Raw genomic sequence first — 16,551 nt, forward strand, 5'->3', positions numbered from 1 at the left:
TGTGCTGAGTTGACTTATTTGATCAGCATGCGGCCACCTTTCTTCCGCTACTGGCAAGGTAGTGTACAAGATATACTGTTACATGATGGCATGCCCCTCCATATACAGGGACAACAACCGTCTATACAACCTGCGATGCAACTGTTCCCACCGGCCTCTCCACAAACTCCATGACGCCCTCAATGATGCTCTCGCGCGCCGGTTCCGAAGCCACCTTGCTGCCAGCCAGATAGTTGAGCCACAGCAGCCGCGACAGCCTCTCATCCTCCACCTTGCCCAGCAACTCCATCTTGGACTCCTTGCCCCGGCTCGAGTTGAACATGACCGTCAGCGCGCCCTTTCCGTCCCGACACAGCAGCAGCTCCTGCTTCTTCGGCACCGAGCCGCGGTTGAAGAGTGCCTTGAACTCCTTCATGGCGGCGCCAAAGGACTCGTCATTGTACGCCTGGTTGCGCTGCGACCGCGCGGCAATGGACCGGACGAAGCCGTCGCGCAGGTGGTGGAAGTCGGTGTCTCGCACGGGCACGATGCGCAGCACGCTGCGGCAGTCGGAGTCCCTCAGCAGAGCATCCCACGTCTCCTCGCCTTCTGTCGCATCCCTCAGAGCCTTGCGCAATGCGTCCTTTTCAGACGGGATCAGCGTCGTGGCGGTCGGGTTGATCTTCTTGACCAGATACTGCTGCAGCTTCGCAATGTCCTGCGTCGCCACGTAGAAGCCCACCATGTACACCTGGATGCCGATAAACGTCACCGTCCGCACGCCCAAGCCCACAAGCGTGTACTCATTGCCCTGCTTGTCCGAAATGGTCGCCGCGATCGAGTCGTCTCCCTCCGCGGAAGACAGCTTGACTTCGATATTCCTCGGGAACGCGGGCACCACGCTATTTCCCGTCGGAACAATGACCCGTCCCTCCTCGTCGTGTACCACAATCTTCCTCTTCTCCCCCGCTTCGGTCTTGAACGTCTCTTTGGGAATTGGCGGGGCGTCGCATTTCACGGCTGCCTTTTCCTTTTGCTTCTCGGCCTGTTGCGCCAAAGCCTTTTTCAGCTTCCACGCCGTGTAGATGAACGAGATAATGCCGGCCGTGGCGCCCGCGGCGAGGAAAATGGTGCGATGGCGCTCGTAGTCGCGGCGCTGCGAGTTGAGCTTGTTGAGGTCCAAGTCCTGGGAGACGCGCGAGGTGCCTTTGCCGGAGAAGAGGCTTCGGCGGAGGCACTGCTGGCAGCGGGGGGAGGACCGGAGCACCGGCCGGAGGTGCGTTGGACGGAGCATGGCGGATGTATTTGATGAGTTTAAGAGGAATTGAGAATCAATCACCGCATTGGGCTGTGGGATGGGCAGAGCGAGGCCGTACAGCTGGTTGGAGAAGCTGTAAGTGGCATGATGCTGATGCTGGTTGACAATGGGAAGACTGGATGGAATAAGTGCCCCACGTGATGTGACATCATGCAGCACATACCCAAAAACATCCGAGGCTACCCTGGAGGGCAGCCAGCTGAGTAGATTTGCTGATGAATGGAGCTTGAATCGCGCGTTGCTTGTACCTACCTAGGTACATAGTTACAGCATATTATTGATGCATGATATTGGTAGCTACCAAGAAAGCAGGCGATCTCGCAAGGTGGAAGTGAAAAATGAGGTTGTCGTGGTGGGTGGTTGTTCAAAGAGTGCCCCTCTCATACAACTAAACAACATCATGATTCTTTGTCAATGAGCTTGCCAGTTGCATACCCATAAGCCAAAGTCAATATAGAAGAAAAATAAGAACACTCATCTGAGTTTTGCACGTCTAGTAATTCTGCCTTCTCAACTGCTTGGTAATACACACCAATCGCCCAACAGGCTTTTGCCTAGGTCAACGGGGTAGCTTATCAGAAACCCTGGCCTTATGATCAGAACGCATCTATGAAAACGACACCTGTAGCCATGAAGTGCTACACATCGAAAGAAAAACCAATACTTCCCGTCTCTACGATATGATCAAAAGGGGAATGTCCCGTTCAATGTCATCCCCCAATCACCACCTTGCGTGTGTAGCAGTTCGAGCCACTCCAACAGACCCGCCAATGAGCGAGATGCACACTGCATGAACCATATCGCGCCTGCATCACGCCCGGAATCCAACAGTCATCTGCTCAATCACCACAAAGAATCTTTGAATTTGTTTCAATATCACAGGTTTCATAATCTACACCATATCCAATAGTACAAGACCCTCCATCACATATACCACCAACATTGCCCAGTTTTCGCTGGTTCTCACGGCCCGGGCCGCATCTCTTATCGATAACACGACCGCTTTACCGGGCTAGGTCATCTCAGCACGCTGATTGGCCGCCTTCTCTACCGCCAATTGCCTCCACCAAAATTATTTCCCCCCCAGCAATGCACGACATGGCTTTTACACGATTTCCAATGCGCTCACCTTCTCGCTCCTTGCCATCTTTCCTTCTCGCCTGCAAGTTCAGGCGCGATCTCTGAGCTGGTATCTTCACTCCTACTAATCAGAGATATTTCCATCTTTGTTCTTCTTCTCCTGGGCGCGAGAACGGTCGCGGGGATATCCACTCCTTTTCTGTTTGTTTGTTTGTTTGCTTCTCCGCATCGTCAGTCGTTCAGTTTGCAATGTCCACTTCGCTTCCCGGGCTTCACATCAGCAGAAAGATACCCTGGAATGAGCCAGTAGAGACATTTGTGAGTCTCTATCTCTCCTATCAATCATCACAGCAAATATCCGACTCATCTACTAACGCGCAAGACTCGTCCTGATAGCAATTTCGATTCCGTTCCCGTCACATCACAGCCATCGGCCAGGCAGCCGACAACTACCATCCCAATGTCCGCCGCTTAAAAATCCAGCCGACGCTCCTCGATCAAGTCATCAAAGCCATTCTTTGCCTTTTCCCCAAGTTTGCGCAAGCCTACTTGCGGCGATGGTTCCCTGAGTGGTACCTCCCGTCGGCCATCGTCCTCAAGTCCCAGAAGCCCGACTGGGAAGAGGAATTTGATAACGAGCTGGCAAACTACCGGAGCCTGCAGTCGCTCCAGGGAACCGTCATCCCGCGGCACTTTGGCGTTGTGCAATTTGACGGCGTGCGGAGCCACCTCATGGCCGACGTCGGCGGGGTGTGCATTCCGTACACGACGGAGACGGCCGAGGAGGCGTATGCCTATATCCGCAAGCGACTGCACGAGTCTCTTACGGCGCTTGCCTCAAGGGGCTTTGTGCAGGACGACGTGAAGCTCGACAACTTTCACGTCGTGGGCAACAGAGTCGTCGTGGTGGATTTGGAGCGCGTGGAGAGAGGCAGGAGCCTCGACGAGATGTCCAAATTTGTCGAGTCGAGCATACAGATTCTGATGCAGCAGTACCGGAATTACTTGGAGAACCTGAGAGCGAGATACCCTTGATGCCTGTTATACGACGAAAATGCTGGTTATACGACGAAAAGAATGCATATATAGAGTGGCGTTTGTTCTTCACAACGCAAGATGATGAGATATGATGACATATTGGCGATTACTACATACATATACACATATATTTCCGCTGGGTACCTACGACTCTTGCGGCCACATCTAGTTCAGCAACGTCTCTATTGGCTTGAACTGTGAGACTGTTCTCTCTCCAGAAAGTTGTGATGTAGCATGTGTAGGTAGGTATAGGTAAGGCACTGCTAGATTGACGTATACCAGGTAGTACCTAAGGTAGGTCACGCACTGCAATAGGTAGTGAGCCCAGGCCACACAAGGCAATCCCTGCCACCCCACAATCCAACTTGACACCTTCAACAGACAGCTGTTGGTTCTGCATCTCCAACTCCGTCGAAGAATATCTGCAGCAATCAACCGATCTTCACAGACACCTTCCCGACGGGTAAATACTCGGATTCGCCCAGATCAACGGCCCCAGCATCAGCACTTGCAAACCTTGGCGAATGTCGATCAACGCCCAAGGTACTTCAGATGAAGGTCACATCGGCCTCTGATTTATGGAGAAAAACCAGCATGCAGTCTCGCAGGCTTCGTTCCAACGGCGCTCCCCCGCATCTGTCCCGCTTGCTCCAATGACCTCATGCAAGGGCTGGGGCCTGGCGAGTCTCGGAGGAGCTGGAGACGATGGCATTGGTGCGCAAAAGGAGAGACAATGGAGTCGATGCTGTTGGCTGGAGCGGATGTGGAGGAAAGAAGCACAAAAGTAGGCATTTGAAGAAGCTTGAAGAAGGCTGGGGATAGACATGGCTGGTTCCGTGGTGGAACATTCTTTCCCGGCAATCCGCTGACTGGCTGGAGATGCCTGCCTATGTGATAGTCCCAATCAAAGTGTGACAAGCACGAACACGAGAGGACCCGTGTGGGAGGAGCCCGAGCAGAGATCCATCGTGCCATTGACCGACTCGAAGGGAAGGAGAGCCGCGGATCAGTAACCGGGGGACTGGGACGCATCTCAGGGCGGGTGTGACGAGGGACGAGTATAAGATGGCCGTGCCTGACGCTCACCCTCTGCTGTGAAGCTCCCAAGGCGGTGACCCTCGCAGCACAGTTGGCCCCGGACTCTGTGGTGGCCAATCTTCACGATGCTCGGCGCTCCCTCTCCTAGAAGGCTGGCGGACGTCCTCGCCGTGACCGCGGGACTGGTGGCCTCTGTTAGGGCAGCAAGTCGTGAGTCCACCATCTACAATTGCTCTCCAGCTTCTCCAGCTCCCACACTGACACCCATGGACAGCCATCTCCGTGTCTGGCAAGTCGTTTGCCCTCAACGGCGACAACGTCTCGTACCGCTTCCACGTCGACGACGACTCTAAGGACCTCATCGGCGACCACTTTGGCGGCCCTGCCACGGAAGATGGCGTCTTCCCCCCCATCATCGGCCCCATCCAGGGCTGGGTCGACCTCATCGGCCGGCAGCGGCGCGAGTTCCCCGACCTGGGCCGCGGCGACTTTCGCACGCCCGCGGTGCACATCCGGCAGGCGGCGGGCTACACGGTCAGCGACTTCCAGTACAAGTCGCACCGCGTCGTCGAGGGCAAGCCGGCGCTGCGCGGCCTGCCGTCGACGTTTGGCGACGCCGGCGATGTGTCGACTCTGGTCGTGCACATGTATGATAACTACAGCTCCGTGGCCGCCGACCTGACCTACTCCATCTTCCCCAAATACGACGCCATTGTGCGCAGCGTCAACATCACCAACATGGGCAAGGGTAACATCACCATTGAGAAGCTCGCCAGCTTGAGCGTCGATCTGCCGTATGAGGACTTTGACATGCTGGAGCTCAAGGGTGACTGGGCTCGCGAGGGAAAGCGGCTGCGTCGCAAGGTTGACTACGGCTCTCAGGGGTAAGACGTGGCTGCACGAAGGTCCTGGAGGAGCCATCTAATACTAACTTGTCATCTGTCCTCATGTAGTTTCGGGAGCACGACTGGCTATTCTTCCCATCTCCACAACCCCTTCTTCTCGCTCATCACGCCTACGACGACCGAGTCCCAAGGAGAGGCATGGGGCTTCTCCCTTGTGTACACTGGCTCCTTCTCCGTCGAGGTCGAAAAGGGTTCGCAGGGTCTCACGCGAGCCGCCATTGGCGTCAACCCCTATCAACTGTCGTGGCCGTTGGGCCCTGGCGAGACCTTCAGCAGCCCCGAGGCGGTTGCCGTCTTCTCTACCACTGGCGTTGGCGGAATGTCGCGAAAGTTCCACAACCTGTACCGCAAGCATCTGATCAAGAGCAAATTCGCGACGCAGATGCACCCCGTCTTGCTCAACAGCTGGGAGGGCCTCGGCTTCGACTACAACGACACCACCATTCTGCATCTGGCGCAGGAGTCTGCCGATCTCGGCATCAAGCTGTTTGTGCTGGATGATGGCTGGTTTGGCGTCAAGCATCCTCGAGTTAGTGACAATGCTGGCCTGGGCGACTGGGAGGCGAACCCCAAGAGGTTCCCGCAGGGCCTGCCAGACTTCATTAGCGACGTGACAAAGCTCAAGGTGGCCAACTCCTCTGATCATCTGCAGTTTGGCCTCTGGTTCGAGCCTGAAATGGTCAACCCCAACTCAACCCTATACATGGAACACCCGGACTGGGCGATTCACGCCGGGTCGTACCCTCGTACCTTGACGAGGAACCAGCTGGTGCTCAACGTCGCTCTCCCAGAGGTGCAGGATTTCATCATTGAGTCGCTGTCCAACATTCTGAGCAACGCCAGCATTTCGTACGTCAAGTGGGACAACAACCGCGGCATCCACGAGGCCCCTTACCCCGGGCTCGACTACGCCTACATGCTGGGCCTGTACCGCGTCTTTGACACGCTGTCGTCAAAGTTCCCCAATGTTCGCTGGGAGGGTTGCGCGTCTGGCGGCGGCCGCTTCGATCCCGGCGTGCTGCAGTACTTTCCTCACATCTGGACGTCTGACGACACGGATGCCGTGGAGCGCATTGCGATCCAGTTTGGCACGTCGCTCGTGTATCCGCCGTCGGCCATGGGAGCCCACGTCTCTGCCGTACCGAACGGCCAGACGCAGCGCACGACGTCGATTGCCTTCCGCGCCCACGTTGCCATGATGGGAGGTTCGTTTGGCTTCGAGCTCAACCCTGCGGAGATGCCGGAGGACGACAAGGCGCAGATCCCGGGCATCATTGCGCTGGCGGAAAAGGTGAACCCCATTGTTGTCAAGGGCGACATGTGGCGGCTGAGCCTGCCGGAGGAGTCCAACTGGCCGGCGGCGCTCTTCATCTCGCAGGACGGCAGCCAGGCGGTGCTGTTCTACTTCCAGATCCGGGCCAACATCAACAACGCGTGGCCGGTGCTGCGGCTGCAGGGCCTGGATGCGTCGGCCAAGTACAAGATTGACGGCAACCAGACGTTCTCGGGGGCGACGCTGATGAACATCGGGCTGCAGTATCAGTTCAATGGGGACTATGACAGCAAGGTGGTGTTTTTGGAGAAGCAGACATGAGCTGATTTTGTGAACCCATCACCATGACCTAGATGACCTACAGGCTTTGTTTGATGCATCGTTTCTTCAGTAGCACTTATGTATGGTAGCTTAGCATTCAGTAGTTAATACACAGCAGGCGTTTTCTGACTGCATAGTGAGCTCATGCCCGAGTTGATGCTATGTTGTGTTGAGTTGAGAAGAGTCATCATGCGGTAAGGCAAGGCACTGATGTAAGGGCCGTGAGCTTGGGCAGCGATTGAAGCATGTGATGGCGGGTACAAGGGTCCATGTACCTTACTTTGGAGACCAACAAGATCAGGCTCTGTTACCTTCCAAGGTTATGGTTGGGATTTGGCATTATCCCAAAATCATCTGCCTAATGACTTTACGAAGTTTGATAAGTGTAGCAAGAGTTAAAGACAAATTCGGTGAAAATATGGCGAAGACGCTGTAGTGGAAGAGATCATGCGCCCCAAGTGAGTGAGTGCACGTTGATTCGCTTTTGGGCTGTAGTAGGAGGTCAGGTACTTGTAGGTACTTGCACATGCGCAGGTTTGCAAGTGTGATTGGGATCAGCTGCATGCAGTGGCTTCATTTTCTTTGTGACAGATGCGGGCGTCACGTGCGGTGATATAATGAGTTGCTGAGAGTCTAGAGGTTCGGTTGATTCGCTGTGATTTTGTGGCTTAAGGGGGGAGATGAGGAGGTAGTCTGCACTCTTGTTGAGTGTAAGGTACCTAGGTCGTAGTTGAAGTTGTACCGGGTTCTGCAGATGGAGTACCAGGTAGTAGGTAGGTACGAGACTGATGTTGAATCTGGACTGATTCGAGGTAGGACATTGCTTGCGGGATGACACAGGATGGTGGAAGAGGCCTGTATCTTGACTTGGGGCATTAAAGACGCTGCTGCTCGTGATCTAGGCCGGCAACCCGCGGTGAAGCACGGTTGAGGCAGAAATTGGATGAGCCTTGGACAAAACAAGAGGAAAAGAAAGCGATGATGAGCTGCCGGCAAACTGCCTTGGTGCAATGACCTGGCGGCAGTTGTGCTACCTATAAACACTTGGAGTCATCCTTGCCTCCTTCTGGTCTTTGATCCCTGTTTGCATGATGTGGCTTTCGATATGGTTCAGCAGAGAAAGGTAGAAAAGGAGGGGAAACTCAGAGACAGGACGGGTTGAAGTGAGGGGGAAGGCTGTGATGCTATCCCATCCAGGCCGTAGTCTGTTGCCATTTGGTCCTAGTACTGCCACCTTATCTGGTAGAGGTACTTGTGGCTTTGAGGTGACCACTCGGACGATGCGTTTCGACATTTGTTTGCGACGGAATCGCCAGTCCAAGCCTTTGGTTGCGATGTTCAGCTGCTTGCAAGCCTCTCGACGCATGGAGTTCAGGTTGAGCTTATGCCGTGTTCTTAGTAAGGCGCATCAATACAGCCGATTCCAGCGTGCTTCAGGGCCCATCCAGGTTCCAGCGCTGCTCCAGCGGCTAGTGGCGCCCGCTAGCGCCCAGTTCCAGCGCCCTCCAGCGCCTGCAGGACGCCAGCGGTGGTGCTAGCCTTGGGCTCCCGCCTGCTCCGCTTTCTGCTGCTGCGCTGACCACTGCCAGGCCATCGCCAGCCTCAACAAACATCCAATGCCCTCAACTCCGTAACCCTACAACCCATCATCTGCCGCCTCTGGTCCAGACCTGCAGCCTCCCCCTTCCAGCATCCAGGCCTATTGTTTTCTCACCCCCGGTCCGGCCTCAGTCCAGCCCCAGCCTGCCAGTTTGTCTGCGCCTCTGCTGAGTCCTTCTCCTGCTTCTGTCCCGCGCCAGCTTCGGCCTCTGCCTGTGTCTGCCGCCACCACCACCTGCGCTGTGCATACTCCGTACATACATACCTGCAGCTGGCATCCGGCATCTCTTCTGTACGCAACAAGCACCCGCCCGCACAGACACAAGAGACACAGGCACGGACGGACCAGACGGCCTCCAAGTCGTCCTGCGACGGAAACACGGCCCTCGAGCGGGAATCCCAGACCGACGTCATCCAGCCTCTTCCCCCGATCCGATCACAAACCAGCTGGCTGGCCTCGCCCTGCTGATTATCCGCCCGCTGAGACATCCAGACGCAAGCCTCCCAGTCGGTGTGCCCTGCCGCCCGTCTCTCGTGCCCAAGGAAGAGCCGACAGCCCGCCTGAGGAAGAAAAAAGGCCTTTGACGAACGGGACAGGACAAGACAACCAGCCCTTTCTCCCCTCGCAAGCCCCCTTTCGAAGGGTTTCCTCATTTCCACCGTCTGCTTGCTCCGTCCCCCAAGATTCATTCCTAAAAGAACCCTCGGCACGGCAGTCCCTGTGTGTTGCACCGTTATTTTGTTTTCTTCGTCGTTTCGTTTCTGTTTCGGCCTGTTTTGTCCTTGATAAAACACGAAAACGAGAACCGCCCGGATCGATCCCTGCCGCCCCCCCGATCGACCAGCCCCAAGGTGCTGCCTCTCAACAACCCGACGAGCCAATCTAACGAGCGCCATCTGCCGGAACACTCGAGGCTCTTTGCCCCTTGCCGCCAGTCCCTCGTTCGCACGGCTTCACACTTGAGCCCAACAAGCAGCCGCCCTCTGCCCGCTCCAGCACGCACAAACACCATGGCCGCAATGCCATCTGGCGCTGGCAGCTCAGCCCGGGAGGACTCTCGGTCCTCCTCATCGACAAACTCCCCTGCGCCGGCCGACAATGAAGAGTCCGACTTCTTCCTGGGTGCCAACGACTCCCAGTCCTCGCTCGGCGTCCCCAACTTCTCAGACATGCAGGTCGTCGACGACGCCTGCTGGCCGCCCGTCAACCGGCTGCCCAACGAGATCCTCATCGGCGTCTTCTCCAAGCTGAGCTCGACGGCCGACCTATACCACTGCATGCTCGTGTCCAAGCGCTGGGCTAGGAACGCTGTCGACTTGCTGTGGCACCGGCCTGCCTGCTCCAACTGGAAGAACCACCACAGCATCTGCCAGACGCTCGGCCTCGAGCACCCCTACTTCCAGTACCGCGACTTCATCAAGCGCCTCAACCTCGCCGCCCTCGCCGACAAGGTCAACGATGGAAGCGTCATGCCCCTCGCCGTCTGCTCCAGGGTCGAGCGCCTGACGCTGACCAACTGCCGCGGCCTGACCGACACGGGCCTCATTGCCCTCGTCGAGAACAGCTCGTCTCTGCTGGCCCTGGACATTTCCAACGACAAGCACATCACCGAGCGCTCCATCAACGCCATCGCCAAGCACTGCAAGCGCCTGCAGGGCCTTAACATCTCGGGCTGCGAGAACATTTCTAACGAGAGCATGCTCACCCTAGCCCAGAACTGTAGATATATCAAGAGGGTGAGTGTTTTTCTCGATGAACTAAGCCTTTCTCCTGGAGCCCAATGCTTTGATCTATTCTCGGGCCGTCTCAAGCTAACATTTGTCCTCGCAGCTCAAACTCAACGAGTGCATTCAACTGCGCGACAACGCCGTCCTTGCCTTTGCCGAGCACTGCCCCAACATTCTCGAAATCGACCTCCATCAGTGCGTCCAGATCGGAAACGGCCCCATCACGTCTCTGCTGGCCAAGGGTAACAGCCTTCGCGAGCTCAGGCTGGCCAACTGCGAGCTGATCGACGACGACGCCTTCCTCTCCCTGCCGCCGACCCAAGTCTACGAGCACCTGCGGATACTCGACCTGACGTCCTGCAGCCGGCTGACGGACGCTGCCGTGGCCAAGATTATCGATGCCGCTCCCCGTCTGCGAAATCTGCTCCTGTCCAAGTGCCGCAACATCACGGATGCCGCCATCCACTCCATTGCCAAGCTTGGCAAGAACCTGCACTATGTCCATCTCGGCCACTGCGGCCAGATCACCGACGAGGGCGTCATCCGCCTGGTGCGGAGCTGCAACCGCATCCGCTACATTGACCTGGGATGCTGCACGCTCCTCACGGATGTGTCCGTCCGATGCCTCGCTACTCTGCCCAAGCTGAAGCGCATAGGCTTGGTCAAGTGCAGTAACATTACCGACGAGTCCGTCTTTGCGCTTGCCGAGGCAGCTTATCGTCCGCGGGTGAGGAGAGATGCCAACGGAATGTTCTTGGGCGGCGAGTACTTTGCTCCCAGCCTGGAGCGTGTTCATCTCAGCTACTGCATTAACCTGACGCTCAAGGTATGGACGATCCAGATACACTCATATATCCAATTGTAAGGGACGAGCTAACGATAGCGGCAGAGCATCATGAGGCTCCTCAACTCGTGCCCTCGTCTCACGCATCTCAGCTTGACTGGCGTGGCGGCGTTCCAACGGGACGAGTTCCAGCCCTTTTGCAGGCAAGCGCCAGCTGGTGAGTTTTTGCTACACATGCACCGCTTCTTCCTCTAGCCGACGTACTGACAGAAGCAGAGTTTACGCAGCATCAGCGGGACGTCTTCTGCGTCTTCTCTGGAAACATGGTGTCCAAGTTCCGCGACTACCTGAACACGGCGCCACAGTTCGAAAGCATCAGAGACAGCTTCTTCTCACGGCACGCTTCCCGCTTGAGGGCCACGGTGATTCGTCGATCCGGCGGACTGCCTCCCATCCAGACGACCGAGGGCGAGGCTTTCGACGACGACATGGCCTTTGACGATAACGACTTTGAGGGCCTGGACGCCAGCGAAATGGTGGTCGATGCCCAGCCCCAGAACCTGCCCTTCCATGTGCAGGTCCCGCCAGCTCCCACACAGCCCAGCAACCAGGGGCCGCCGGTGCCGCCTCCGCTGGAGCCGCCGACCATCAACTCGTCGACCAACTTTTTGTCCAGCATGCTCAACCAGCCGTTTCCGCCAGCGCCAAACGCTTCAGGAAACTTCTTTGACGAATCTGCCATAGTCGTCAGGTCATTCCCGCAGTACGCTGTCCCCTTGAGCACGGACACGATTGCCGACACTTACGCCCATGGTTTCCAACATGCCAGCATCGCCGGCTTGTCACAACCCTCCGTCTCTGGACAGGGCAATTCGGGAGCCGCCGGTCCTTCGACAGGTGCCAGCACGGTGACGATTCATCAGCCGCCAAGCACGACGCCGGACCAGCAGCAAAGCGAAACTCACTAAAGCGTTTGAAGCATTCTCTGTACACGGGCTTGCAATAGGCAGCGTCCTTGATTTGATTGATGACAGGCATATCGGATAGATGGGAGGCGGATGGTGCGGAAGAGGCCTCTTAATGGAAGCGAGGCCTCGCCCTCCGGCCCCCCTCGGTCAAATGCATATCTATTCGCGGCAACTTTGTTTTACGATGCATGGGAAATAGTGTTATATATTTATCGCAGCGCAGCCAAGGAGTTTGCATCGGCGTGCATGGTATAGGTTCACTGGGACAAAATTGGGCATGAATCGGCATTTCATCCAAGCCACCACATGCCCCAAGATGGAAGCATCGAGATCCGAGGCGATTGCGATGCTTGTTTCGAGGTATGCAGCCGCTTTTCGAAGTTGGCGGTCCGTATGGCTCTGAGACGACCACAACGATGGCTCGATGCGGGAAGACGACTGGGCGGGATTCTGTTTTTTTAAACTCGTTTCATTGTGTTTTGGTATGATTGTTGACACTGGCACTGACTTGGCCTGCCTGCACGAGAAGATTACACCAATGCTGTGATCTGTTCGCATCAGAAGCTCTGGAAGTGTCGAGTGTTTGGTATGAGAAAAGAAGGATGTTATAACATACCTACGTTATGTGACCTACTGTCTCTGGTGTAGCATCAGGTTTAGGAGGCAATTACAGAGTTGCTGCTTTTCGAAGTACTCTCTTCTCTTTTCTTTTCCAATCAGATGGGAGGCACATTAGGTATACGCATAGAGGTAGAGAAGAGATGTCTGCATTGTACTCTGCGTGGCATGTCCATACGTTCGTACGTGAACTTATAAGAGGTCCGAGTGATGTTGCAGGAATATTTTTGGTAAGGGGATGGATAGCATGGAGTGGCGATTTGGTGGGGGCAGGGTTGGGAGAGATGCTAGGATGGTAGCGTGGGCTGGAAAAGCAAAGGGATGATTGAATTATTCTTCTTGAGACTGATGTATGAGGTGTTGTTGAGGTGTTGTTGAGGTGTTGTGAGGTGTTGTGAGGTGTTGTGAGGTGTTGTGAGGTGTTGTGAGGTGTTGTGAGGTGTTGTGAGGTGTTGTGAGGTGTTGTGAGGTGTTGTGAGGTGTTGTGAGGTGTTGTGAGGTGTTGTGAGGTGTTGTGAGGTGTTGTGAGGTGTCGTGAGGTGTCGTGAGGTGTCGTGAGGTGTCGTGAGGTGTCGTGAGTTCATAAATCAGGAGACAGCGAGGTGTAGATCTTTATGGCTTATAAGATGTGAGATGGCCTTGTGAGAGAAGAGCACAGGGAGGAAAGGAGGTTATAAGAGAGCATCTGGTACTATTATTAATATTCGACAATCGTTGGTCTCTACAGGTTCAAGCCAGTAAGTGGTTTAGCATAGATATATGTAACATGGCATTGTATTATATAGACTTAATCTAGCAATTGGTATCAATAAACGGGACCCTCCCTCCAAACCGAATACACCAGTACTAAAAAACCACAATTATATACTTCCAAGCAGCTCTCCCCCTTCTCTCCTTCTCCAACACCCAAAGCAAGAAAAAGGCAAAAGACTACATCCGAAAAAGAGACTCCATCTAAACAGGCATCTTCTCGGCAGAATGCTTCTCCGCCGTCGAACTGCTACTGCTCAGCACGGCCGGCGTCGACGCAAGCGGCACGCCGTCGGTAACGTGCCTCGTCAGCTCGACGTAGTCGTACGCGAACTCGCCCAGCTGGCAGTCGTCCACACCGACCTCTTCGTCCTCGGCGCTGACGCGCAGGGACAGGCCCGGAATGAGGTTCATGAGGAAGAGGATGATGCAGGAGAGGGTAAAGGACCAGCCGAAGGCGGCGCAGATGCCGGCGATTTGGTTGCCGAGCTGGACCCAGTGGTGCTGGATCCAGCCGATGTGGGGGACGGTGCTGCCGTCGAGGGAGGCGATGGTGGAGCTGGCATTCGAACATCATGTTAGCTTGAGTGATCTTTATTTTGTGTTTGAAAAGGTTGAGAGAGAGAGAGAGAGAGAGAGTGTGTGTGTGTGTGTTTAGAAGGGATGGGGGAATGAGGGGATGGATTGGACTTACGTTCCAAAGATGCCCGTCATGATGTTGCCCGCCATACCGCCGATGCCGTGAACCGCAAAGATATCCAGCGCGTCGTCGACGCCAATGAGGAACTTGAGCTTGGTGGCAAAGTTGCAGCAGATGGAGCCCACGATGCCAATGATGAGGCCTCCCCAGGGCGTGACATAACCAGAGGCGGGCGTGATGGCGACCAGGCCGGCGATGGCGCCGGAGCAGAAGCCAATGGTGCTCCATTTCCTCTCGAGCCGGTAATCCAGCAGGACCCAAGTGACGCCGCCCACGGACGCAGCAAGGTTCGTCACGAAGCAGGCCATGACGGCGCGGATGTTCATGCCCAGCGCGGACCCGCCGTTGAAGCCGAACCAGCCGACCCAGAGGAAGACGGTGCCGACGACGACGTTTGTGACGCTGTGCGGGCGGTACGGCAGCCCGTTGTTCTTGCTGTAGCCGGTGCGCTTGCCGAGCATGATGCTGTAGGCGAGGGCGCAGGTGCCCGAGGCGATGTGAACGGGGCCGCCGCCGGCGAAGTCGTACGACGGCAGCTTGAAGAGCCAGCCGTTGCTGTTCCAGGTCCAGTAGGCGATGGGGTCGTAGACGACGGTCGACCAGATGAACATGAAGACGATGGCGGGGAGCATGCGGCCGCGGTCGGCGACGGCGCCAATGGCCAGGGCGGGACTGTTTGGGGTGTTGTGTAAGTAAGTAAGTAAAGTCTTTGTGTTCTCAGAGGAGAAAGGGGGTCAAGACGAGATGATGGAGTAGTATGCTGATGTTAGAGGAAGGACTCACGTTATGGCGGCAAACATGCCCTGGTACAGGCAAAACAGAATGTCGGGAATGTTGGACGAGCCGTTGGGCTGGGCCAGCGTCTTCATCAGGCCAAACTGCGTCAGGTCGCCCAGGAAGGCGTTGCCGGTGCGCGAAAAGGTCAGCGAGTAGCCCCAGAAGAACCACTGGAAGCTGATGACGCCGACCGAGACCATGGACAGCAGGATGAGCGACAGGGCCGACTTGCGGCGCGCGAGACCGCTGTAGAAGAAGCCCACGCCGGGGATCATGAGCAGGACGAGGGCGGCGCTGACGGTGATCCAGGCCATGTTGCCAGTCTGAGTGGTGACATGTTAGCAGGCAGTCAGTCAGGTCTTTGTCGTGAACGAGTTCAGGGGGGAACGTACGTCGTAGAAGATGTTGAGGTCGCTGACTCCGGATGAGCGGCCAGAGTCGGCCTTGCCCGTGGTGCCATTGTAGGCAACGACGCCTGGTGGTGTCGACATGATGTTGCTCTTGTTCCTCCTTTCCTGCAGTCCCAGGATCGTTCTGCTATCGATCGGCCCTTGGTGTCTTGATCGTGTAACTCTGCTCTTCGAGTCGACGGCAAACTGAGGAGGAACCCCAAGTGAGATCACAAGGCCAGTGAGGGATGGACGAGAATCCAACGCCAGGGGGGGAGGAGGTGGCTGAGATGGGAGCTGGCTTGATATATGTAGATAGTAATACCACCATGCCTTAGGCTATAGATAAAGCTGGCATGGCCATGCGCTCCGATCCTCAGCTTCATCAACCCCCCCGACTTATCCCGCATGCCTTTCAGCTCGCTTGCTGTTTAGAGTTGTGTGACTGGATCACTGCCAACCCAAATCATCCATCGGCCAGGAGACAAGCAGCCTCATCCCACGCCCAGACGTTAGTATACAAGAGCTGCCAGCCAATATCCAGCTGCATGAAGCCCAATGGGCAGTCGTCTGCCTCACTGGACAGGTACGATGCGAAGTCGGGGCAACGGGTGCGCCTCTCAGATGAGCTTATCGCCCTCGAGATGGATGGCAAGTTCATTGGTGCGGGCTGCGGTTAGTAGTGCCCAGGATTGAAGCCACAGAGATAAGTGATGCGACTCCCACAGGTTGTCCGGGGATTCGGTGCCATGTTGGGTCGATGCTTATCTGGGAGGCTTATCTCGTGCATATCAGGCCAGTATAGGACAGATGAGAGAATTGGCATGGCTGAAGCAGTTTCGTATAGATGACAGCCAGTCTTTCATTTGGCTTTCTGTAATCCACCTTGTTTGTAGAGCGCAAGATGAGGCGGTGACATGCCGTGAAGGGAGCTTTCCGTCTCTCAGCTGGCGTGGGGTTTTCCCGTTTGAAGAGTCGCCGTTGGTGAGCTTTCAAAGTGCTGTTGCGTGTCATCGTTGGCTGTCCACCTCTCTCAGATGGGGCCCCTCCCTTTCGGTTCGTCGCACCGACCCCGAGATGAGACCTGGAGACGATTTGATCGTCGACAGACTGCTCCGTAGCATTGGAGATGAGGCGTCTGCAGTGCGATGTTGCATCCCTGCACAGCTTGAGCCCCGTCTACTCCCCTGACTCCGTCATATTCGAGAACTGAGTCCGTCAAACAAGACGGAACAGCACCCTCTCTGCCGGATCGTATAGCCCAGTCTCCGTAAGGCATCAAACCG

General features: G+C 55.9%; 5 protein-coding genes across 5 annotated transcripts; 3 read left to right on the forward strand and 2 right to left on the reverse strand.

Annotated features, from left to right (window-relative positions):
- Window positions 1-31: 31 nt before the first annotated feature.
- TRIREDRAFT_82087 (uncharacterized protein) lies at window positions 32-1,288 on the reverse strand. Its single transcript, XM_006969295.1, has one exon. It carries the CDS (start codon window positions 1,271-1,273, stop codon window positions 122-124), a length of 1,152 nt encoding a protein of 383 aa, XP_006969357.1. The 5' UTR covers window positions 1,274-1,288; the 3' UTR covers window positions 32-121.
- Window positions 1,289-2,626: 1,338 nt separating this feature from the next.
- On the forward strand, window positions 2,627-3,412 carry TRIREDRAFT_111937 (uncharacterized protein; the record flags this gene model as incomplete). The annotated part of the gene is made up of 2 exons (XM_006969256.1): window positions 2,627-2,695; window positions 2,774-3,412. The coding sequence occupies 2 exons, from the start codon at window positions 2,627-2,629 to the stop codon at window positions 3,410-3,412; spliced, it is 708 nt and encodes a 235-aa protein (XP_006969318.1).
- A 1,127-nt stretch (window positions 3,413-4,539) lies between these two features.
- On the forward strand, window positions 4,540-7,084 carry TRIREDRAFT_124016 (glycoside hydrolase family 36). Its single transcript, XM_006969257.1, has 3 exons — window positions 4,540-4,663; window positions 4,728-5,337; window positions 5,407-7,084. Exons 1-3 carry the CDS (start codon window positions 4,579-4,581, stop codon window positions 6,950-6,952), a joined length of 2,241 nt encoding a protein of 746 aa, XP_006969319.1. The 5' UTR covers window positions 4,540-4,578; the 3' UTR covers window positions 6,953-7,084.
- A 2,532-nt stretch (window positions 7,085-9,616) lies between these two features.
- Window positions 9,617-11,425, forward strand: TRIREDRAFT_27384 (uncharacterized protein; the record flags this gene model as incomplete). Its single annotated transcript, XM_006969228.1, has 4 exons — window positions 9,617-10,288; window positions 10,383-11,105; window positions 11,169-11,280; window positions 11,337-11,425. Coding segments are annotated over 4 exons (1,596 nt in total), but the record flags the coding sequence as incomplete, so codon positions are not given.
- A 1,981-nt stretch (window positions 11,426-13,406) lies between these two features.
- TRIREDRAFT_82095 (ammonium permease) lies at window positions 13,407-15,367 on the reverse strand (the record flags this gene model as incomplete). The annotated part of the gene is made up of 4 exons (XM_006969296.1): window positions 13,407-13,958; window positions 14,094-14,771; window positions 14,883-15,199; window positions 15,269-15,367. 4 exons carry the CDS (start codon window positions 15,365-15,367, stop codon window positions 13,604-13,606), a joined length of 1,449 nt encoding a protein of 482 aa, XP_006969358.1. The 3' UTR covers window positions 13,407-13,603.
- Window positions 15,368-16,551: the final 1,184 nt, after the last annotated feature.

The sequence above is a fragment of the Trichoderma reesei genome (genome assembly GCF_000167675.1).
Source record: "Trichoderma reesei QM6a unplaced genomic scaffold TRIREscaffold_30, whole genome shotgun sequence".
Taxonomy (NCBI): domain Eukaryota; kingdom Fungi; phylum Ascomycota; class Sordariomycetes; order Hypocreales; family Hypocreaceae; genus Trichoderma; species Trichoderma reesei.